The sequence below is a fragment of the Triturus cristatus genome, chromosome 6, assembly GCF_964204655.1.
Source record: "Triturus cristatus chromosome 6, aTriCri1.1, whole genome shotgun sequence".
NCBI lineage: Eukaryota > Metazoa > Chordata > Amphibia > Caudata > Salamandridae > Triturus > Triturus cristatus.
Genome location: NC_140589.1, coordinates 816,057,758 through 816,083,824, shown reverse-complemented (window position 1 = coordinate 816,083,824; position 26,067 = coordinate 816,057,758). Strand labels below are relative to the sequence as shown.

At 42.8% G+C, this 26,067-nt stretch overlaps 1 protein-coding gene across 3 annotated transcripts in view; it reads right to left on the bottom strand.

Annotated features, from left to right (window-relative positions):
- PLD5 (phospholipase D family member 5) overlaps nucleotides 1-26,067 on the bottom strand; it is a 1,783,935-nt gene that overhangs the window by 1,408,286 nt on the left and 349,582 nt on the right. Inside the window, exon 1 of one of the 3 annotated variants that reach the window (XM_085611415.1) lies at nucleotides 20,093-20,290. The exons of 1 other annotated variant lie outside the window; for it this stretch is intronic. Coding sequence is in view for 1 of the 2 variants with exons in the window: in XM_085611413.1 (XP_085467539.1) it covers nucleotides 20,093-20,095 (3 nt within the window). In the remaining variant the exon portion in view is untranslated. Of the gene's footprint in view, nucleotides 1-20,092; nucleotides 20,291-26,067 lie in introns of those variants that run through there. One more of the 3 variants, XM_085611413.1, reaches the window with a different exon arrangement.

Genomic DNA, 26,067 nt, shown 5'->3' with positions numbered 1-26,067 from the left:
ACAAATGAATATTAATCATTAATTATTTAATTTGTTCTAAATATGAAAAATATGGAAGTTTTTTTTTTTTTATATTTTAGGTGTGGGCTGCGAGGTATGTAGCGGTACAGAGTGGAAAGTTAATTCATTCATAATTAAATAGCAATTAATTGATAACATTTGTTATTGACCAGCAATTATGTAAATTGATTGTTTTTAGTTTTTAATACACACATATATATATTGTATGTTACTTATATATTTCTTTTAAGAGTTTAATATTTTTTCTACATTCATGGGTTTACTCATAGATGTAATGTCTTTGAAGTGAAGTATGTTTGCTACCCTTGCTTAGACTGCAGTAGAAATAGTAAAATGACCCCCTCTTAAGCAGTGGTGTAGCAAGGTGGGGCAGGGTGGCGATCTGCCCCATGCGGCACGGGTTTTGGGGCGGCGGCCTCCCACCGCTCTTACCTGCTGTCTCGGGCGGGCACACATCCCCCCTTGCTCTTCCTTCAATTCCTTACCTAGTTTTGCACTGCTTGGAGTGGTAATAGTAAATTTCACCCCTCCGAAATCCAATGCTTTTCCTACTGTTGCGGAAAGTGGAATGGGAATAGTAAATTTTACCCCTCCAAATCCCAACTCCTTATCTACTGTTGCACAGACTGGAGTGTAAATAGTAAATTTCACCACTTCGAAATCCAACACTTTCCCTACAGTTGCAGTAGTACAACACTTTCCCTATTGTTGTGCTGTTTTTAGGTGGGAATAGCGAATTTGTCCCTCTGAAGTCCAACACTTTATCTAATGTGGCATAGATTGGAGTGGGTATAGCAAATTTAACTCCTCTGAAATCCAGCACTTTTCCTATTATTGTGGTGCCTTGAGTAGGAATAGTAAATCTAACCCCTCTGAAGTTCAACTATTTCCCCACTTTTGTATAAGCTAGAGTGAGAATCATATATTTAATATTCTTAGGAGCTGATTACAACTTTGGTGGGGCTGGAGCACGGCGGCATGCCACCGCCCTGCTCCCGCACCGCTGGCTGCTTACCAGATTAGGAGTGTCTCCTGGTCTGACGGGCTGTTATTTAGCATCCCCACAATGGGACACCAAAGAAAGCTCCTGCATGGCAGGAACTGGGCGTACATGCAGACCGGGTGGCACACCATGTGCCCCCTGCATGTATCCCCATGGCATGAGGTACCAGTGGGCCCTGTAGGGCCCCCTCAGTTTCCTCACTGCCAGCTGTTTCATGGCATGAACACCGCCATGAGACTGCTGCCAGTGAGGAAACTCGTAATATGCTTGGCGGGCCCCAGCGGCCCTGCCAAGCATATTGTGGCCTCACACCGCTGTGCCACCACCAGGGAAGTTGGTTCCCTGGTGGTCCGACTGACTTAGTCGTAATACTCTGTTGTTAGCCTCAGAAATGGAGGGAAACTTCTTATAGGCTGCCTGGGGTTTTTTTTAGCTGCAATCTCCACTTACGTCCTTTTGGTATAAAGGCAGCTGCCTGTGGGCAGCTAGGGTAAGAAGCTATTGTTAGATTTCATGAAACATGTGCAACACAAATGCACACATAAAGGCTGAGCAAGGAGAACTTTTGTTTGACTCGGCTTGACACACAAGTAGGACTGTTGGTAGATGGGACCCAGTATACATCTACATGTGGCCTGAGGTATAGTGATAAAAGACCATATAGTTAATTTGTCTTCAAAAGGGAATGGGCTATTTCTTTTGGTGACGCGTGAGGTACAGTTGTTAACAATATATTATTAAAGTGTGATTTTTTATTGACACATATTACAGAGACCAGAGTCTAGTCTGTACAAATGATTTGATAATTGCCACCAGACGCAACATTTGGTAATGCCAATTGTTGTACTTGGCCCTTTCCGCTGGGTCATTGTCAAACTTTTTGCCTTCACCCTCCTGTTTTCTTAACCTGTTTTGTTGCCTTTGAGGACTCTGCTCACTTTACCACTTCTAACCAGAGCTAAAGTGCATGTACTCTCTACTTTAAACATGGCAGAATCGGCTTACACCCAATTGGAGCATTTAATCTACTTTTAAGTCCCAAGTAAAGTATTACTACATGTACTCAGGGCCTGTAAATGCAACTAGTGGGCCTGCAGCACTGATTGGTCCACCCACTTCAGTAGCCCTTTCAATTATAGCTAAGGCCTGCCATTGAAGCCTGGGTGTGCAGCTTCATTTCGACCTGTCAAAATAAACCTTTTGCCAGGCCTACACCTTCCTTTTTAATACATTTAAGTCACCCCTAGAGTAGGCCATTAGCAGCCCATAGGGCAAGGTGCAGTGTATTCAAAAAGTTGGAAATATACTTTTAAGTTTTACATGTCCTTGTTGTGAAAAACTTAAATTTGTTAAATTTGTTTTCACTATTGGAAGGCCTACCTCTCAGTAGGATAACATTGAGTTACCTTATTATATGTAATAAGCAGTGGCGGCTCCTCGAGGGAGTACTGCAGGGCGGTGAGGCATGACGGGTGAGGGGCAAGGTGGGGGGTAGTAAACTCCAGCATAGGGCCGACCAGAGTTAAGTGAATAAATAAATAAATAAAATGAATTACATTGCGCGCGCTGAAGCGTAAATTGCATTGCAGCGCATGCAATGTAATTTGTTTTATTTATATATCCATATGCTGGAGTTTATTACCCCCCACCCTGCCCCTCCCCCGCCCCACCACCCAGCAGCACTCCCTCAAAGAGCCGCCACTGGTAATAAGTGCTAACTTTTAATTGGTAGCAGGTAGGATGTCAGATTTGGTGTCTAACAAATTGCATTTTAAAACTCTCTTTGATGGTAAAGTTAGATGTTAGGTCACAATTCTGAAAATGCCACTTTTATAAAGCTAACGGCCCTTAAGCAGCGAGTCATTCACGAAGAGCTACGTAGGAAGACTGTGATAAACAATGTAAATTATTTTCCTCCTTTCCTAAATATGGAGCCTGAATATAATCAGAGACAGTGATATGAAGGAGGGGTGTCAGTCCCTTTCTAATAAAGGATTGTGATCATCGTGTTGGTGCCAATGCTCCAAGCCACCTGAGAGTGGATAGCAGTTCTGTGTCCTGAGGAGAACCCCATAAAAGATGTCGTAACGGGTTCGAAATGCGTTGACAAGCATCTGTGCACCCACCGAGCAAAAAAGAGTGACACTGAGAACCAGGGAATTAACAATTGTTAAAGTTAAAAAAAACTTAACCTGGCTACAGTAGTCTTGGTTTTTTAGGCGTGCACCGTACATGAAAAAAGAGCTTATATGAATTAATTGAAGTGTCATGCATATTATGCTTATTTTCAGCTCTTGTTCTGGACTTTGAAAACTAAGAACTGATTTATTACTGTATTTCATGATTGTCTTTTGAGTCTTCTTGTAACTATTTGCTTGTTTAATTTTTTGTTTGTATCCACTCTCGTGTATTAATTTATGTAGGTAGAAGAGAAGTACAATTATGATTTGTTTTGCATTGGTCTTCTGTGTGTGACAAAAACAAAAGCATTTGTATGATGATTTAATAAATAAATGGTGATCGCTTTTAGTGAGTATAGTGGTCACAAATCAACTGAAGTTGAAAAGGATCGGTCAGTTTTGGCATTGTGTGTTTGTGCAACTTCTATAAAGTTAGCATTTTCTTGTCCTGGCCATTTGGTGCCTGCAGCCTGTAACCTGTTTCACATGACTAGCTGTAGTTGGCAGCTGGCAGTTGGTCTTTATGTATTGCTCCCAGACAGTGGAACACGTGGAGAATAGGTGTTGGTAGGATGAGCAATCTCTGAGTTGATGAGGGGGAGGAAATGTCACATACCACACATGCACATCATATAGGCTCTGCCTGAGTACACTCATAAAGGGTTTGAAACTAGTCTTTTGTCCCCTCAGACAGCTGGGGTCAGGGCAGGGAGACAGGAAAGTCCAAACACCTCTGGGTGTGGAAACCTCCAGAACCTCCTCCTACTTCAAAGCTGGCACCAAGTATAAATATTGGACCTTTAGTCCCAACTCATGAGTGCACCTCCCGACCTACTGGCCTTTGCTGGAGTGAGTTCCTGATCCCCAAGAGGTGCCCCACAGGTCCGGGACACTTGATTTTGCATCGGTTGAGCTCAAGAAAAGGAGAAATCCAGAGGTTTTGGGCTCTTCGCGACAGTGAACAGGCCCTTTCATGCCAAGATCTTGCTGCCCGTGCCAACCGCTAACGCGAAGCTCGGATGAACCCCACTCTTCATGCTACAATGCCTGCCAGCGATGACTAACAACACACGATCTGCACTTCCCACTACAGAATTGATAGCAAATGATGAGCACCAACATGAACCTCCAGTAACTACCGCCCGCAACACCCAACAGGACCTTTACGCTACAGCGATGACCATCCACAATGCCTGGCCTGCTCTTCACGCTACATAACGACTATCCACAACCCTGTCCCTGCTCCTCAAGGCCCCCTCAACGGCAACAGAACTATTCAAGCTAGACTTTCAAAGTTAATTTTCAGTGATACTTATTTTCAGTGGGTCCCTTTATCCGGCCCGCACTCCATTGCATCAGCCTGAGCTTCTAAATTTCACTTGGTCTCGCAAAACCATATAATCATGAGTGGCGCTTTGGCTTTTAGGACTTTATACTTACCTTAACTCTTTGAAATTGCATATCTCCGGTTCTACTTATTGGATTTTCTGTAAGTTTGATCTCTATTTATTACATTTTACTCTATTTTTCATAATTGATGTGCAGTTTTTCTTGTATTGTGTTTTCACTTTATTACTATTTGAAGTGCTGCATAAATACTTTACACATTGCCTCTAAGTTAAGCCTTACTGCTTTTGTGCCAAGCTACCCAAGGGTTGAGCAAAGGTTAATTTGATGTTTCAATCTGCCAAGAATTGTGGTTGCTGCTTGAGTAGGGTTTCACCCCCGTCATCCAGTAACACAATCTCTGACACCAAGAATGTCTGATGAACTCCCCCACAACATAGAGTGATATAGATTTCAGGTTTGTGCCATCTGTACCACAGCTTCCATGTCAGTGCATTGGTTGCTAATATGAAGGGGGGACAAAATGCCTGGAATGCATTTGCTGATAAGCCCCATGTAATAACGGTCCTCGTGAGTATATACTGTCATCTAATATGGAAGTTCAGTACCGACACACCTCAATAGCAAAATGCGCCTGTACTGTGAAATATCCTGACTAGTGCTACCATTACTCAAAGCAGGCTTAATGTTATCCATCATCTCCAAATGTTATGTGGTAAATTTCCTGGCCAGAGTGGTGTCACAGGCCATGAAAAAAACTGGTGTAGAATAAGCACATGAATGAACCAATACTCAGCATCTCTGGTTTAGGATTAATGTCATGTGCAAACTAACCTCTTATAATGAACCCGTGGGAGTGGGGAGTGTACGCTTGGCGCTCTTGGTACATGCAAGTTGCTGGTTGTGATTGGTGCAACCCTATTTAGATTAGTGTCACTCTGTCCTCTCACTATATAACAATGCCTTTGGCAGCTCCTATCTCTGTGTAGTGGAAGTGAGAAGCTTTGAAGAAGAACAGAACAAACATTTTCCAGTCTAACTGGCACGCTCCAGAACATCTTCAACAAGGATAATAAAGCAGTGACTATGCAACTTTGAAGCTTTCAAAAGAACATTCCAAATTACTGCAAGAACAAATTAACTGCCTTTGTCTTTTAATTGTTTTTTTACCTGCATTGCCTACCTTCTGAACTCATTTACATTAAAATCCCTACGAAACCGTGCAGCAAGCCCAACAGACAATGAAAATATGAATCTATCTGTTTTTCCATTTCTTCGGCTCTCATTTTATTTCACTGTATGTCGTGTTTCTTAATTTGGTAAATGATGTACAGGGTCATCGTGCATATTAAGCACAGGAAATTGTTTATGCTAGCCTAAAAACTAAATTAGCCAACCACTTTTGATCATTCAGATTTGATATTAAATATTATATAAAGCATTACAATAGCAGACAGAGACACTGTTTCTGCATCTTTTAAAGGTAATATTTTAATATCTTTGTAACACTTTCCATAACCTGGAAATGATTCCTCTATCACTGCATTATTAGTTGAAATCACAACAATACATGAATAATACTTTAAAGTAGAACTGAGTCCAGTTAAAACTCAAAAAGGATACAAGCAAAACTGCGAGTCACAGGTCAAATCCAGGTCAAGCCAACTCTGATTCCCATATTTTGAGGAAAACATATTAACTACTATTTGACTCAGTTATTTTAACTCATGTTTACAGTGCTTAGAAACGGCAGATGTCATTTATAAAATCATATGTAAAAACAGCTTATAATTTTTTATTGTTGGCATGCATTATTAATGTATTATATTCTCATTTTTATTATTATTAACAGTGTAGTAGTCGTAGCAGTAGTAGTAATAGAATTAATAACAATAATTCATTATTATTATCAATAATAAAAATAATAACGAATATTACTAAGTCTGCGAAGACTACTACTAATAGTACAACAGGTAATATTAATTGTACAACAACAACAACGACAATAATAATAATATGATTTGACACCCAACGGACCCACTTAAACATTTTAACAAGAAGAGTCTCTTTGGGTGGCGGTTTTTGTTTTTTTATTGTTCTGACTCTTCTAAAGTGCATATTTTTTCCACTGATAATTTTGTGCTTTTTTCACATAATGCATTACAATATCGCTATCACTGTTATTAATGCTGGTGTTTTTATTTAAAACATTCTTAGGCTTGAAGACTCCAGCTTAGTGCATTATTTACTCATCACATGCGTTGTCTGAAGTGCAGGGTCAATAATAATGTTAAGGCAACGCAATGCATGAATGTCAAAAGTACAGTTAATGTTAATGTGCTTGGTACAACTTGGCCTCACATGTGAAATTGTGTGATGTAGCATCGGGCCTGCATCCTTCTCTAGGGCAGCATAACTCTCCTAGTGTGATGCGACAAAGGGCAACCCTGACACACGCCTATGGACCTCAATCTGAAGATGCAGGTTTGACAATATATTTGTCTCATCTAAAAGTGGGTAAAGTTTAACATTCCATTCTCCTGCTGTAGGTCTTCAGCAACCACCACCCAACCACATCCACAGATAGTACTGGAGGGTGGTGTATCAGCGCACACACTTAGCACAGAGGCATCTGTCTGTGCTCTAAGTGTTTAAGCCACCATGCATTCATTCAAAGGCTTGCAGTCACCTAATGCACCACCCTGCTTAGAAGATGCTCTTTTAGACCTTAGGACTAGGTCTGAGTGAAATTGTAATTCTGTTCCCGTACATGATATGGAAAAACATTGAGTAGTTATGGAAAACTACAAGATGTGTTGCATTCTATAAGTGATTTTTATGAATCCGATAAAAAAAAATATTCGCGCCATACCTAGGCATAATAAATGGGAGCTCATTTCAATTATTCATTTGCTTTTTTTCAATGTAGCTGATTGAGATAAGCTAAAGCATAAGGCTGGGTTATGCAGCGCCTATCAAAAGAGGCAGGCTCACCTCATTAATATTAACTGAAGTGAGGAAGAGAGAATTTGAACAGGGGATTAGTGATATATCATCATGGGATTGTTTTCCTTGTGAACTTTGTGACCTATGAATGACATGAAAACAGACTTAATTCTGATGAGATTTAGAGAACATAACACACTTAGTCACAAGTTTAAAATGAGTCTGGATAAAGAAAGGGCTCACACACAACCTCACAAACTGGTGCCAAGTGCACAAATCCTTAGTCAGAATTTATCAAGCTATTCAGGCAAAAGAGACACGTATCTGCTGAGGGGACTCAGACAATTTTTTCAGGCTGCCTAATTTAACACAGCTTACATTATTCTATTCTATGTTTAAAGTGTGTATTGTTTTTTCTATGAACGAAGACATACTTTATGTCAAGGAGTAGTTTATGAACAGAACAGATCAAATTAATTTGTATCCAGAGAGTAAAATACAGGCATTACAAGAAAAGTATACTATATTTGCCACTTGAAAACCTTACATATAGTTTTTCAGGCCTATGTGTTTTGTATACCTAGATGATCAGAAAACCATTGGAGAACAGCTTATAATACACAGTGTATTAATTTGATTTCACACGATGTGGGAAGTCTGGAATACCTATAAAATCTCGGTATATTTCTCTAAAGTCTAGTTGTGACAACAGTGCTCACCTTTAATAAGCAAATTATGTACTGTGATAATACCTTTTTGAAATTTAATAAATACTTTGATTTATATTTAAATAAGATTTTAAAAACATCTTGTAACATATAATTTTGCAAAAAAACGTATTGTTACTAAGTCTATCACCTAAAACAATTAAGAATAGTTTTATTTAGTGGAACTACTGTTGATCATTGTTGATGGATGTTTGATCAGGAGCAACAGTTCCTACTTGGGGCATCTTCCCTTGTGCATCTTCCGAGTTCTTGCCCACCGTCTTCTGCTGTCTGTCCATTGCTACCCTATCATGCTTGCCCCTGTACTGTTAAAGAGCCAGGAGACAGATGAGCATGCCGCAGAGGGTTTTTGCTGCTGACCCTGCAGAGTCGGCTATGCCACACGACACTCCACACACGTTGCAGGCACACTGCAGCTCCTGCAGGGAGAAGGCAGATGCTGACCTGGATTGTGATACTCTTCCCCATCTCTGAACTGTCAAGACCTTGGAAAAAGCAGAGAAAAGCAGAAAAGAAGTCTCTCCTCCACAGCCTTGCAACATGAACCTTTAAACCTTGGAAAGCTGTTGCTGACAGAGTGTGCAGCAGCAGCGGCATTGGTTTTAAAGTGTGCCAAGTGCACCACCAAGAGTTCCACTGACAAGTCAGCCATACTGCTCAGCACTTCCACTTTGAAGTCTGTGACTCAGGTCCTTATTCTATGAAATTTGACAACAAAACGTCTCATTCCAAATACAACACCTAATGCTGAACAGAACTCAACACAAAAGGCTAAAGCAAACAAAAGCAAAGGTGGACCAGGAGAGAATCATTTTTATATTGGCAATGCATTTCTTCGTACTACATTCTCACCCATCACCAGTCAAGCCCCATGTTCAACACCTCTAAAGTGACTGGTAAGACAATATATCTCTCAATTCATATATGTGGGCATAGCCAATGAGCACAGTAAGGCCAATGGGGCTGGGACCAGCATACCATATACTGCTTTCCACACAGCTTGCACAAATCTTCAGCTCTCGCTTGACCATAGCTCCACACCTGATTTGTCAGGAGCCACTCCTAAGCTCCCATGTAACTGCAGCAAAGCACACAGTCCTGGTAAGGAGATTTGGCCAACAAGTGCCTCCTTTAACTGAATGAAGAGATTGAAGATTGTGTGCTGCCTGCCCCGGGTCTGATCTCATAGAGAGAATGAGAGAAGTACTACAGGGTTCAACAACAATTCCCCAAGTATTGAGGCGGGCATTCTTCAATCCTCTATGTATGCACAAGGCGTTCGAAGAAACCCTTGCTAAATAGTGATAAATCGGAGACATGGTTGCGCCAGTGAGTGACTCAATGCAACCTTTTGAAACGTACAATTTTGGTGGCATTTGTTCTTGGGAGCAATGAAAGCCTTTTAACTGTGATCAGGTCTCCTTTGCATATGGCCAAAGAGAGAAGACAGCTGGGAGGATGTTAAAGAGTTTGTAGTCTCCTCTTTAGTAGCACACTCCCTGATTTTCCAGAACTGTACGTCATCTAGGGCACCAACATACCAAGAGTGGCTTAATAAAATGAACTGAACAAACAAGTTTGAAGAGGCATATGTGGAAAGGGTGGGGGGCATTAAAAGATGTACTGCCTTGTGGCAGTTTATGGACGTGGTGAGGTGTGGCGCCAGGGCCAGGGCGACTGACTTCGGAATCTGGGGATCACGGTTCGATCCCTGGCGCCGGCGGCAGATTAGCCCAGCACCATGTGACTCTGAGCAATAGCTTGCTTAATCTTCCCGATAAAATTTTGTAATGGGCAGTCTTGTGATCAATCTACTCTAAACCAACTCATTCACTTTCCTGATACACATCGATTATTACAATCATTTGAACATTTTTACAGTTATGATAAGTCAATTCTTCTAGTAGCTGTGCCTGCAAGAGATATCTGTTTGGCTGGAGAAATGGACGGGGTAAGGAAGGTAAAACGACTCACTTGTATTACCAGGACTAAAGTATCCATTACATACTTTAAACAAGCATTGGTATTGCATCGGTTTTGCCTATGTGATGAATAAAGAGCTGTTTTCATCAATCATCGTCTGGAAGAAGGAAACGGCTCCCTGACAAATTACATAGGAGTGGAGAGGACGTGGTGCAGTGGCCAGAGCTGCTGACTCGAGAACTGGAATCCTGGTTCAAATCTGGGCGGTGCAACATCCTGTTATTCTATGTAAATCACTTAATTTCTCCTGGGGATAAATTGTTATATAAATATGCTGCAAGAGTAAAAAGCAAAAAGAGGCAAAACTTTATGAAAAAATAGTTCCACCAAAGTGGATGTTTACAGTATTCCGGCTACAGGAACTGATAAGAGAAGAAGACGAGGAGCAAGCATTGGTAAACACAGGAAAATATGCTACAGCCAATAAAAATGGAAGGAAGGTAAGTAGCACGACAGGAACCAATGAGAAGCCAGGAAGGAGGTGGGATGTAAGTACCTTTTCAGTTTATATTAAAAACAATAGATTTCTCAAGTATAGTGCAAGCGCTGTGCAGGTGGAACCAAAAAAAGGTTTGAATGTCAACTTAGGGTCCTTAAGCATACAAATATAAGAGGTTATATTTTGGCCTGTTTTTAAAGTTAAAGCATATGTCAGCCAAGGTACATCACAGCTGTATTCCTTAGTGCAAATGGAAAATAATGGAAAGAAGCATTGGTGAAGCCAGTACTTCTGGCTTTGAAAGCATGTTGCACATAGCTTTATTGAAGGCAGTATACAATAATTGTGAAAAGGATGTTTGGGACCTGTGAGAAAAACAGCTGGGCTGTGGCCAAAAACAATTGGCCTAGATCTGTACCATCAACTAGTGTGTTGTACAATCCAGAGAAAAAGGAAAGTAATCGACTTCGTATTTGTTAGGTACCCTGTTATCGAAACATAAACATTCTCTTGGTATGTTGCGACATATATAGTGAACTGGCCATTGGCCAGCGAGGAGGATTGGCAGCTGCAGCATGGGAGGTGCATTAGCCCAAGCCAAGTGTGTTTGTTGTATCACCAGACTAGCAATGTGTGTCCTAAAATAAATATGACACACTACTTTGCTTGACAATAAAAAGGCAGAGCATCACTCTGAGCTGCACGCTGCTACCGTAGTTACGGGAATACCTATGCAACAGAAGAAGCAAGGAGGGATTGTTGAGGAAGAGCTAAGATCGTGGTGGATTGGGATGGCCACTTTGGGATGAGGCTGTCCACTATATAAAAAGGAAAACGAAATTGGGCATGCAAGGAGAGGTCTTGCGCAGCGGCCAGAGCGGCTGATTTTGGAGTCCGGGGCTCATGGTTCGATCCCCAGCAGCAGCTCAGCTAATCACCGTGTGACTCTGGGCAATAGCTCACTTAATCTCCCAGATGTCCCCCCAGCGCTTGGATACCCTTAGGGGCGATAAGTCGTGCTTTACAAATGTGCAATTATTAATATGAATTAACTTAAAGTTAGGCTCACTCTGTAGTCGTGACAAATACATTAAAATAAAGCTACTGTAGTAAACGAACATATAAAAGGGACTGCTTTGTATATAAGACACATATAGCATGCCAAATTCGATTTGTGTAGATTGAGTGTATTGTAAATGTATAATAGTCACTCATGTATTGAATTGCAAGCAATCCAAAAGAGGTGGAATGATACTCCAAACAGCCAATAGTCTGAAGTGCGAGAGTAATAGCCCTCTGGGTGAAGCTAAAACCCACTGTCTGTATATTTGTAAGAATTGGTAACAGTACATCTTACCTACAGCTGCACTGTCAATTAAGAGCTAACATGTACAAGCATGCTGACACGTGGACTGTGACAAACCTAAAAAGACTGTCATTGTTAGGCTACATTGTATTTTGCCAAATACATTTAGAAAAATGCCTAATACGTTTTCAGTTTAGCCATGAAACTCTAAACATATTTTTATAAATATGGATAAGATAAAGAAAACAACCATGTCAATGTGGATATGCATTACAAAGCATTAAACAAGAAACCCTGCTCTTAAAGGAAATTGGTCTTTGGTCTCATTCCTCTATATGGCCAAAGAGATTCTCAGTAACTTGAAATATCCCTGCAACATATGTAGTAGGCACATTATCCCATATGTTATCTGGCTACGCGAATCTTCAAATCCCCGCTGCTATTTTATAATATAATCAATATCCATTTTCACTGTTTTGATAATCAAACAGCAGGAGGTTTAATGATTGGTGACTTAGTATGTGTACAATTTCCTTCAATACAAACAACCTAGCGTGAAGGCATGATTGTTTGCTCCACTGGACAAGTGTCAACCAACCTCACCAGTTTGTGACGGGTTAAGAACCCACTGACTTACCTCAGTAATGAAAATCTAACATAACTATTCTTCATGTGTCCTGCCTTGGGGAATAGAGGGCACTCTGTTGCTATGGAGAAGCAAAAGGAGACCCTAACCAATACATTTCACTCTGTGGGAGGTAATTTGCTTTCAGCATCTTTCCACCTCACAAACGCATGGTGCAAAATACTGCTTTTGAGAAAATACACTTGTTCATTATCAATTATTTTATTGTTTATCCACCCCCCCCCCAAAAAAAAAAATTGAACAAAAGATCTTTGCCTGCTGTTGCAGAAAGTAACTGTTATACAGTGCTCACAAATCCCAATGTTTCTAATGTCAATGAATCACCACTGCCTCATAATATGACATTTTGGGGCAGATTTATCAAGACTTTGCGCTTGCGAACGTTGAATAGAGCTGGAAGAAACCTGTCTTTGGAAGGCAAAGTTATCTGAAGTCGAAACACTATTTTTAGATTATGGCACTGTCCTGAGTTTTCACTTAGTACAAAATAAATGCAAATGTCAATGAGCCTCCAAGCATGAGCCCTTTCGCTTCTACAATGTGAGCTTTACTGGTGGGATGAGCAACCTCAATAGGGGGTTGTATGTGGGGGAGAAATAAAATGCACATTATTTTTTTTCTATTTCATTTTAATGTATTTATTTTTATATTATTTTTTTTACAGAAAGACTGAAAATGCTTTGCAGAGGACAATAGTTTACTATTGGCAGAGGCACATAGTGGCGTATGGGACAGGAAGCACATGGCATGAAAGGTGTCTGCAGGGATTTAATGGAGACTTTTTATATACTTAGTTGTACCTCTCTTAATATAGAAAGGGTTGGTGCTTATTTAACTAAGGGTTGCTGCTTATTTAACTATTAACTGGAGTAGACATCAAGAAAAGATTATGAATATTTACGTTTCCCTGTAGTCTAAATGCACAATGACCTTAATTTTAATAAAACATGTCCAGCTACACGACTGCTACGCCATTAGTAAATTCATTCTTTAACTAATTACAGACCCACAAACAATTAACTACTTTTGGCCAAAGGGGCCTCACGTTTCCTTTGGCTACACTCTAATATTCGAAATGAAGGGGATAATGGGAAACAAGATCTTTTTTTAAATAAAGACCTAGCAGCATAAAGCAGCCCAGGAGAAGTGCTACCGAAAAAGCACCAATAAATGAAAAAGAAAGAAAGAAAGAAAGAAAGAAAGAAAGAAAGAAAGAAAGAAAGAAAAAAGAAAGAAGAAAGAAAAAGAAAAGAAGAGTTTGACCCCTAATTGTAAATATTATGGAAAACACACACAACCACGAGCAATCATTCACTATTTTGACCATCCTCTTGTATCAAAACTTAACTTCATGTTGAAGACTTCAATTAGTTCTGACGCTTGCAAAACCTTCACAGTTATTTTTTGCTTTCGTCGGAAATTCTAGCAACAACGTGCACATTGCAAGCAACGCCACACCCAAGTGTCTCTGCACGTGGCTCAATTTGTGCAGTGTTCGGTCCATGTACATCACAAAAGCAGTGTCAAAGTTTTAGAACATTGTTTGACTAACTGGACAATGTCCTACTCAAGGTCATCCTTTGCCTCTCTCTCTTTGGATTCAGTGGAGCTGCAGCCGTAATATTAATTATTCATAATAGAAACATAAAAACATTGAAAGTAAGAGCAGATAGGAACCGCCGAGCCAGTGCAGTCTGCCCTGCTCATTTCCTTGCCGGTTGGTCCAGCTTTTCCTGTGTTTTTTCAGTGTCATTCCTCCCCCGTCTCAACCAGGCGTATTTCAAATGTATTTCATGCGTCTGTCTCCTCCACTTCTGCCTGGGGTTGTTTTAATTATTCACTTTTGTTCCATCTAAAAACCTTTATGATGTTGGCGCTGAGCTCCTACCTCTGTGCGGTGCTGCAAAGCTTGTCTCTCGTGAACTTTGTGCATTTCTAGCAAAACTACACTTACTACCCATAGGTCACAACGATCTCCACATGTGTGTTTTCACATGAAAATCGTATATTTTGCGACTCTTTCAAGATAATTAAAAAAAAAAAAGATTGCCATCATCCAACCGGGTTTAAAGTCACAGGGAATTGATTTTTATAGTCAGATCACAAGAAAACTGCAGGTCCATTTTCAGCGCCGTGTGCCAGAGATGAGGACATGTATTTTCAGTTTGTAGGGAAAATCTACAGCAGGGCTGAGACATATGAAACGTAGGAAACTCCACAAACTACAGGTAGGACAACAATTGGCATCTATCCCTGACTTCATCTGCACAATGTTTTATCCTCAAGTGCCCGGAGATGATCGGACCAAGTCTTGAAAGGAAATGGAGGCTGGACTACTCTGATCCTAGTAAAACGGAATATAGGGAATCCATTAAACACTATTAATCCAAAATGAAAATCACTCAAGCTACCTTTTATGAACAGAAAATTGTTCTAGCTGCTAACTCCCCCATAGAAATGTTTTAAATTGCTAGAACCCTTACCAAACTACCCCTGAAACCTCCCAGATTACGTGATGCTCTGGCACACTGCAATACCCTGGCGGAGTTTTTTCACAAGAAAATTCAAACGATCTATCAGGCATTTTCACCTTTTCAATCTACCAGCTCCACGATTGTTCCTGTTGAGTCGACTGCAAGGCCCCATACTCTTTTGGCACAATTCCCCCTTCTTGACTCGGCATCGTTGGGGCCTATCATGGCCCACATAAAATCGAGCTCTTCTATTGACCCTGCCCCCCCAGGCTCTTATTTTGGTAGCCGATACCATTTGCCCTGTAATTCTGGACCTGGTAAATTCTACTATTTCCTCAGGTTCAGTCCCGTCAGCATGGAAATGCGCGATGGTTAAAGCCCTCTTAAAAAAACCTAACTTGGATCAGGACAATCTGGCTAACTATCGCCCTATTTCCCTCTTGCCTTGGGTGAGAAAGATTCTAGAGAGGCATGTAAACAACAGCATGGTAGCCTTTCAGGAAACTAATAATCTACTACACCCCTCTCAGACCGGGTTCCGTCCCCAAATGGGTACCGAGACTGCCTTCCTTGCAGTGACTGATGAACCAAGAAGGATTTTAGACCAAGGGGGCACTGCGGCGATTATCCTTCTTGACCTCAGTGCTGCATTCGATACTGTCAATCATGCTACCTTGCTTCTTAGACTCATGAACCTGGGAGTGTCCAGTATGGCAGTAGAGTGACTGCAATCTTTTCTCAGTGGCCGCTCTTTTAGGGTCTTTGAGGGAGATGTAGTCTCCGATCAGTATCCGCTTAATTGTGGGGTCCCTCAGGGCTCTGCCCTGAGCCCCACGCTGTTTAATATTTATCTGAAACCTTTGGCAGAGATCGTCCATCCATTTGGCATAAAAATCGTCTCCTATGCAGATGATACCCAGCTCGTGGTAGCTCTCAACCATCCTGAAGGGTCATCTAGCATGCTAGGCTGTTGCCTAGAGGAGGTTGCCAAGTGGATGGAACGATGGTGCCTTAAGCTTAATGGGGATAAGACAGAGTTTATGCCCCTGGGCAATTCTCCTGTTCTTAATCCGGTCTCTTTTTGGCCAGATTGCCTAGGCCCGGCTCCGGCCCCTAAAGATCAAATCAAAAGCCTAGACATCTGGATCGATCATTCTCTTTCGTTCAGTCACCAAGCAGCTAAACTTTCTGCAACCTGCTTCGGGCTATTAAGGATGCTGCATAAGGTTCTTCCCCTTCTCCCTTTCCACGCTAGTAGGATTATGGTCCAAGCACTGATCCTCTCTCGCCTGGATTATGGTAATGCTTTATACCTGGGAGCACCGCAGTATACCATCAATAAGCTCCAAGTTATACAGCACTGTGCCGCCCGTAGACTTCTTCAGGTTCCTCGTTGGCACTCTGCCAAACAGGCAGTAAAGAGCTTGCACTGGTTGCCTATCAGACAAAGGATCCAGTTTAAAGCTATGTGTCTGGCTCACAAAGCCTTCTGGAAGAATGGCCCCCCCATTCTTCAGTCACTGATCACCCCTTATCCTCCGAAGAAAGACCTTCGGTCATCTGGATCTTTTCTTGCCCTTCAACCCAGAATAAGAAGGGCCAGATGTGGTGGCCGTTCCTTTTCATATAATGGTGCCATTGGATGGAATGCTCTTCCACTTCAACTACGTAAGGAACCTAACCTCTTTTCCTTCCACAGGTCACTAAAGACCTGGTTGTTTTAAGCTTCCTTCCTTGTCTCCTGCTCCTTGCCTGGCTGTCTGCAGCGCTGGGAGGCCTACGGGTAGCCATCGCGCTTTATAAATTTCATTTCATTCATTCATTCAAGTCACGTCCAACCGCTAACTTCACATATCATTAGTCCTCTCTTTCTAGGTCCATGACTAATCTATGACTAGTCCTCACTTTATAGGTCTATGACTAACCTTTGACTAGTCCTCCCTTTGTAGGTCTGTGACTAATATATGGCAAGTCCTCACTTAATAGGGTCTCTGACTAATCGTTCACTGACACTTACTGCCTGTTCAACTGAATTTCCTGTTATTGGAATCTCTCTATTACATTCCAAGTTATTTCGCCCTCTACTTTGCAGATGTTGAAGACATTTGATGTGCTTGACAAAGTAAATATATCATGTTGACTGGTTAAAAAGGATAAAATTAGCTATACTATTGAGCGTAATCGATTCATATACCACTTGTTTACAACCTAGACCAATCAAACATAGGGAATATGTGAATTAACAGAATTGTAATGACACAGTCCTCTTGCTCATCAGCAAGGTGAGGAGCTATATACCTCACCCCTGAATGTTCCACTCATGAACCACTCACTTGAAGAAGACCAAAATAAATTTGATAACACACAAACAAATGCAGTACTGTGTTCACATGGCAGTGTTGGGTGCATGCAATGTTTGTAAAAAATTACCGGTATCCTCACTGAGAGACTTTGAGTAAATCACTTAGGACCTGATTCTAAAGGAAAGAGGTAGCCTACACAGACAGATCCAGTGACACTGATAACTTTTGCAACGATCTTCATTTTGTGTGAAAAACAAAAAATGAAGAACATGACTTTAAAGTATGAATTGCCCTCACCACAGAAAATCCACAGGAGTGGGATTGACTATTTCCCCCTATGTTTCAACCTAAACTGAGCATGTTTCCATGTAAAGATTTATATTCTCTTACAACCCCTGAAAGAGGGTGTTTGAGGCATTTCATATACTTAGTGAACCACCTACACCTGCTTGAAGTAGACAGAAATTTAGAATTGCAGTGAGCGTAAAATGGCATTGTAAATGTTGTATAACATCTACAAATTCTAGAATATTTGATAATACCTACAAATTTGAGAATTCGTGCATGTCCACCATATTTTAATGCAATATCCCCTGGGACTCCCAAGGGAACACATATTTTCAAACATTTTGCAACATTCCAAACAATTGGCATGGGCGGCCAGTTGTGCCCAACATTGTAGTACAGTCTTCAGTAAACTCATACTGCAACAGCACAGTTGGGCAGACAGTCAGACTCATGGTACCCTTCTGCTTCCACACTGTTACCTCCTATGTAGCACAGTTTCTAGGCCTCCCTTATTCAGGTCTACAAAGATCACATTAGGGGAAATGTCATATCTTCTGGTGAAAAAATTGATTATTTCATCATGTTTACATTCAGACAAGGCTTAGGCCTGTTTGAATGAACCAGCGTAGCACATGAGCCCCCTTCTGTAGTAGATTTCCAAGAGTATTCACTGGGCTTGTAGGTTTTTTAAGGACTTTGGGACCAAAGAAAGCACACTCAAATGTTTGTCTCTTCCCTACTGCCCTGTGGGACTGTCCACCTCCCTCTGTGTGTTCAAAATGGAAAGGGCGATAGCTAAGAACTGAGGTCCTGGAATGTGCATGCTGTGGAAATCTTCTCCCGTCTTCTTGACATTTAGAACCCTCCACAGCATACTCCTGTGTCACATGACTATCTGGGGACTGCCCACTCTTTGTTTCTAATGTATAAACCATATACCAGCAGTGGAGTTATGTTGTTGAAAGCTGCCAAACCTTCTGTGGTCCACAGAGGACCCTTGTGGAATGCTCCACACACAAGTAGAACATAAGACGTAGAAGGTACCATATTCTTCAAACCATCTTCAGCTTTATTTATTGTGTCACACGTATATTGAAGCCAGCATTGAAGGAGGCTTTAGAAGCTGCCCGCTGCTCAGTATTGTAGAATGCAAGCAAACTGTGGGTGACCACTTAACAACAATCACACATACAAACCAAACCAAGAATAAGGGAGATGAAAACAATCTACATTTCAAAATGAAAATAATTGAAAAGGAATGGATTGTTTAAATCACCGCTAACACACTGGTGATATTCACATAAGCAAAAAAGTTATCACATAACATTACTTAAAAAAACATAACATCATAGAATATAACAAAGCAAGGTATATAACAAAGTGTAATAATATGGCACAACATAATGTATGACATAAAATGTAACATAATATAGCATGATATAAGGAAACAACACCTTTTTCTGAATTTGCATAACATAACTAACGTAAATTAAATAAAGTAACATAACATAACACAGCATAATTTAGATAAACATAACGTAATGAGACATGACACAATGTATAATATATCTTAGCATAACAAAACATAATACACCAGAAATTAAAATAACATGATTTGACAATGCGTAGCATAAAAGATCATAACATTGAATATAGTAGAGTAACATAACACAGCGGAAGACAATATTGCATGAAACAGAATAACAGAATACATCTTTTTAATAAAGTATTCCTATTAATATCCTAACCGCAATCAAACTTCTTGCCACTAAGATGACTACTTTTCTTGCGCCCTCTCTGTATTAGTATTTTGCTTGCTTGTCATGTGGTGTACTCTGAAAATGTAACTCTTCGCTTCACTCTGATGTAAAATTAAAAAGCTAGAACTTTATCAGAAAAACCTCAGATTGCTCAGAGCGCCACTTGCAGACCAGCAACATAAACACGAACTGTGCTTCCTAAAGCAGACGCCGGGATTCTGAGCAGTATGGAAGGGGAGGCGCCTTGATGCAGAGCTCAAGGCACATCCACGTGAAATGTGCGGAACACAATAGCTACATCATTGTGTCCCACACCTCTGATGACGGCTGCAGCATTACTCTGCTCCTGCTTTAAAATGTCATACACCTGCAATCCCATATCAAACACCATAGCAGCAGCAACGTCACATTCCACCTCCTAGTTACAAGCTCTCCCCTTTACCCTAAGTGCTTTGTTTAAATAGCAAAATGCTTCATGGCGCACACCCGTCTGTCATCAACTTTTCGTAGTCGGTTTCTGTCATCAGCATGCTTCAAAAACGCGCCCTTGCTCGACCACAACATTGGAACGAGCGTGCCATAAAAATACACCTAATTCATGCCCCTGGCAGCAGGCACGCATCCCTCACAAAGTCAGGAGGAATGCCAGCCGCCGAACAGCTGCTTACCATCTCTGCCACGTTGTGTCACCCTTTCAGACGAGTTGAGCAGCAGGCGGCGATCCGACTGGGACCAGTCTGTTTGCAGGGCTTGCTGTAGCCGCCTCAGGCTTCGGAGGGCAGGGGATTCTCGGCTTGAGAGAAACGTATCTCCGCCACTGATTAGGTTTCCACTCCACGAATACCAGCCTGCATGCCCTGGACTCCAGCCAAGCTCAGAGATAGAGGGGCCGCTCTGTGTCAGGAAGGTTCCCAGCCTGGGCACGGCGCCAGGAGTCCTGGCATAACGTTACGCGGTGCTACTCAACCTGCGCCCATCCTGCGCAGTCTACGTCCCCCGCCTCGTGCTGCTCACCTGCAGGCTGGATGCGCGCGCGGAGGACGCCTGAGGTGCGAGACACACGCGAGTGAATGGCCGGGACGGGGTGCGCTGCTTTCATGTTGCTGTTGGAAGCGACTAATAGACAGATGCATAGATTGGCTATAGATAGACGCAGCCGGGGCGCAGAGACACTAGAAGTGAGAAGATATCACAAACCCCTGACTATCATTTAAAGCTGTAACGTAGTGTGTCAGCATGTTTACACGGTGGAAGGAAACAACGCGTATGCTGGCTTATGTAGAAATGCTGAGGTATCTCGGATACATATTACTATCAAGACTTTTTCATAATGAAACAAGCAGGCATGCATGGAATGTTCCAATTAACCACAAAGACCTCAAAAGAAAAAATTAATTAAAAAGTACGAGGAAAAAAATCTTGTTATCAGCCGTGCTACGACTGGAAAGAGACCCCGGCGGCTGTTTTCATGCAATGCTGAACAACAACATGTTTTTGCTGAGGCGCGAGATGAGTAAAGTGCTTTCATTTCCAAGAACTGAGTTGCCGTGTTGATTTGTCATAGCTGTAACGGGGAAGTGTTGGATGCATTTGGGTTCGGAGGCGTGGAGGGGGTAGTGTTCAAGGCACTGTGCAGCACAATGTTCCCTCTGCTTGCGCCTCATCAACACGCTGTCGATTTTCCAGAACATTCAATGATTGTGCTCTCAGAGTTCTGCTGGCCACCACAGCTATTATAAAAGGAACATGACATCCTGAGACCTACTCTATTGAAGTATTTATATTCAATAAAAAAAAAGTTAGTTCAAGGGAAGTTATCTTCATTCCTTTAGGTGGGAAAGACATTTATTATACAAATATATTTAAAAAATCACTAAAACTACACTTGAAGCGATGTTATGATTAAAACCCCCCAAACATTCTAAATGTACCCGTGATAGTGAGGCGCGCAACTATAATTCTCCAACCACTGCTCATTGCCTCGTATATATAAAATTTTATGTCACAAATTCCACAATTCATGACAGCACTTGTGACATTCACCTATCACTCTACAAGTGACATCATCAATGATGTTCCTTAAAGAGCTCAATGGACCTCTTCCCCAGAATCCACTCAGCGCAACCTGTTGGCATGACCAACAGCCTCTGTGGCATACTGTCCTGTGCTGAATGTGAAGGGGTGCTGAGTTATGCATCCTTTTTGCTTGTGGCCAGCAGGTGGGGGTCGTAGGGAGTGACCTTTGGCAAGGCTTGGTGCTTTTCACCCCAACTTCTGCAGTTCTCCTTTATCCATGCCCAGTGCACTGTAGGCGCAATGCTTGGCCTTAGGCCAAATCCTGCTCATAGCCCTCCACTCAGTAGTCCTGCTTCCAAAACCTACTGGGCAAGGCCCTCAGCCAAGTCCAGTGATTCCTCTCTGCAGGGCCTGACCAACTTGGCTGTGCATTTTAGGCAACTCCACCAATGATGGCTGATGATCTTAGAAAGTGGTGGGAGATAATATGTGAGCGGGATTGCAGATGGTGAGATTACAAAGGATGTGAGCCCAGATTCCTCAACAGAGGTCTAGGAGGATTTCCCGACAAATATATTGAAAATAATAGTGCCAAAAAGTGCATTTAACAGCGCAATTTGCACATAAAGGGGCATATCATCAAGGGCAGGCGATAATTATCGCTTAGCGCTCTTAGCGCGAGGATAATTATCGCTGGCCAACGCTGAATTTTATCGCGGAGATAGCATGCTATCAGCAACACTTATCTCCAAAGCGATAAAATTCAACACGCAAGCTGCCAACTGTGCGATTATCTCTGGAAATCCAGCGATAATCGCACAACATTTGGCGAAAGCTTGCTGATAGGGCAAGGATATCATGGCTAAGTCAGTTGAAAAGCAGGCGTAAGGAAAGTAGCGATAACCAAGGTTATAGCTACTTTTCTTGTCGCTCTGCAGGTTAGCGTGTGGCTAGATAATAGGAGAAATGTCGCTTAGCGACATTTCTCCCGTTATCTTGGGGTGGAACGCCCACTTTGCATCTCATTAGAGATGCGAAGATGGGCATTGGGGGAAAGGGCGATAAGGCAAAGATTCACGCGATGGCGTGACCTTGCTGAAAAGGCAATAAAATTATCGCCGCTTTCCGTCCGAAAATGGACGCTAAAGCTGCGATAATTTTATCGCCTGGCCTTGATGATATGCCCCAAAGTTACTAAATAGCAAAAAGCTCTCAAGGGTACTTGTGAAATATTCCAGAGCTTTCATGATGTGTCAAGCAATTTTGACGCTCTTCAAGAGAGTTTCACGTTCACAGTTCATGAGATAATTATGAAAAATAGTGGCAAAATGCTAAATTTTTCATCACATTTTCCTAAAAATGTCTCAAAATCTATAGTAGGTACAGGGAGTTTAGAAAACGAAATGTGGCATTGTCTATCATTTACTATATCACCTACATACACTTCTAAATTTCATTCCTTTAATGTTCCCGTGCTGTCCCTTTGAAATAGATTTCTAATCATAAGTTATGTAAGAGAATCTCCTTGGACGGGTAGGGTGGTGGAAAAAACACTTTACAGAGCTAGACAGATTCTACAGGCTCATTAGGCAATTCCATTGCTCAAGTTAAGGAGGCAGCAGATGTTTACACTCATTTTTACAGAGTACAGCTTCAGACAGCGGTAATGTTTATTGCTCAAAGATGTGCTTTAGGTACACCATTGGCAATGGAATAAATTAGTTTCCAAACTGCAGATTGTCACTTTATGAAAATATGTACATTTAGCTAATGAACATATGGTTTTTAGTTTGGATAATTAAACTCACTTTCCACAAGAAAAACCTTACCATTTTCATGAGAAAAAACGAATTACCATAAATATACCATGGCCGGCCTTTTGCCATGGATGTGTGCCACAATGCGGTTGACATGTCAATATACTGTGAATTACCAGAGACAGAATTTTGCTGGACACAACACCATCATGCCATCAATGCCCACCCTATGCTTAGAAGTACCACCAATTTATGACTGCCACCAGGGGTGGGTGCATCATGCCATTCGTGCCCACCATATGTCAATAGTTACCAACCAATATGTCTGGACCAGCATTTTGTTGGGCAAGGCAGTGGGCACTGATGCCCATAATAAACTGTGAAGTGCCAACTGCATACCATATAGCACCACATACCAAGTATTATAAAATTTGCCAGGTTTTGGCACCATAATGCCATGGATATACAAATATGTCAACAATTGCCTCCAATATGCCTGCATCAACATTTTGGCAGTGATGTACCACATCACGCCATGGAGGACCACACTCCAAAGAGAATTACCACTCATTTACCTGGGCCACAATTTTATAAACAGTGAGTACTTGTGGGAAGGTGTTCTGACCATCTGACCTGCCCGTATTTTTTGCTTTTTGAACACCTGATTTTAGGCTTTTACTGTGGGAGAGCCTCATAAGTTGGGACTCACCAATGGTAAACTCATAATAAATGGACTGAATTAGGGTTCCACTGGTGTCCGCCTTGTGAGATAAGGCCGCTCCACTGCAGCCAGGGTAATGGGCACCAGACTGGTTACATGTGGACACGTGTGCATACACGCACGTAAGGGCTGTGCGGGGCGGAGATTCCTGTTGTGCGCAGCCCAGGTGCAGGGTACAGATAGAATGGTGTGGAAGGGACAATGCAGAGTTGGTTGGTGACATGGAATAGGCCTTATAATGTGGGGAGACACATGTAAGGGATAGGCAGTGTGCTTTACTGTTTCACTAAAGGAACACTCCATTCTCCTATGGAGACAGAGACTACATGGGGTAGTTTCAGTTCACTAGGGCCTATAAACTCCAAACACGCACCAAAGTACTCTGTAAAGTGTGTGTAAAGAATCATTCTGCTATGGCCAATGCCATATATGTACTGGTTATGGGTCATCCAGAAATGTCATATATCTCTGACTCAGCTCAGAACCAGAGCCTGGCCGGATGTGATCCGGCAAAGCTGGATTAATTACCTTCATCCCCAAGCTGTAGCACCAGAGGCCTAGCCCTTCAATGCAAGCATTCCCAAGGGCGAAGGTCTTCTCTCCAAGAGGGAGAGATGGGGTGAAGCTGCAGGGCATCAATCAGCAGCTGTTACCCGGTGCTAGGCACCCGACCTGCTCCAGGCCCGGGCCATGAAGTCAGCCAGTGGGGCAAGGGGCTTTTCAGAGACCATGTGGCATGAGAACCCAGGACGACGCCATCTTGAAGTTTCCCAGAGGTCTGTGCAGGAAGGAGGGATCAGGGGCAGAGAGGTGATGTGTCACTGCAGGATAGAGCGGAAGGGCCTTCCTGCCAGCCAGCTCCAATTTCTCTTAAAAGGTCTTTCACAGGAAGAGGAGCTCTTTCGGGGGTGTGGTCTTGCTTAGGAAGACTGGTGCTGGAGACTGGCACCATGTGCAGTTGGAAGGAGGAACCCCCTCACTGCTCCGGGACTCTGGACTGTTTCTCTGAGGAAGTTCAGGGCCAGTGAGAGGAAACCCGGGCTCCTGCGTAAGGAGAGTAGAGGCCCAGAAGGAGAGTCAGATGAAAGTCTGACACAGGGAGCCAGTGAAGACAGCTCCTTGCTCAGTTCAGCCTCTTGGAGGCCAGGAGGGTGGCAAAAAGGGCTCCAGGTAGCTAGGGCTGGCCACCAGGAGTGAAACTAGACCAAGATCAGTGAAATCGGTCCACCGGGGCTGGGATAGGCCCCCAAAAGGAAGGCGACCATTGACCTTTCATTGGACCGACGACAAAGCGCGTGGGTCTCTGCTGCCGGTCTCCAAAGTGCCCCCAGGGTGGGTCAGGGCTGGGGGGCTGCCCCCAGAAGAAGGTGACGTTGGGGGTTGCATCGTTGCACCCCCGTGAATGTGCCTGCGGGGCCAAGATCCCAACCCTGGGCCCCAGCGAAGTAAAGTCGAGGATCTCGGTCGTATCTCCGTGAAATGGCCCCCAGGGGCCCATGAGCCCACCCTGGGCCCCGACAAAAATTAAGGCAAGGAGCCCCCGTGAAGAGGACCAAGGGGCCCAGGATCTTAACCCAAGGCCCCGCCGAAAAAGAAGCCGGGGAGCTCTGACGCGCTCCGCATGAAGGTGATTGGGATCCCAGGACCTCGTCCCTGGGCCCCGGGTACCGAAAGAAGGGGTGGGAGTGCCGTCGCACTCCCCCATAGCAGGAGAAAGGAGGGGGGAGTGCCGTTGCACTCCCCGAGGCCCTGCCCAGCCGGCTGCAGCCTCCATGTCTGCCCGCAGGAGTGGATAGACCAGAATGAAAAGCCGGCTCCCACGGAAGCACGCGGGGAAACCCCTGAGAAATAGTGAAGTGACGAGCGGCCACAATCAAAGGCAGCACGGCTCTCCCCAGAGCAGAGGCATAGCTGTTGCTCAGATATTCACGTGCTGGAGGAAAGTGCCCCATAATGCCTTACATCTCCTGGATTTACCTGCAATGAAAACTTGCTCGTTTTCAGGGTGTGGTAATCCCAGGAAGATGGGGTCACCACCATTTGAATACAAAGGTGCAGGGGAGCTGCAGGAGCAGCTCAGACTCCTCCAGTTCAGAAGTGGAAAGTCTCCACCCTAAGTCTCAGGCGACTGAAAGGAAGTAACCCCACA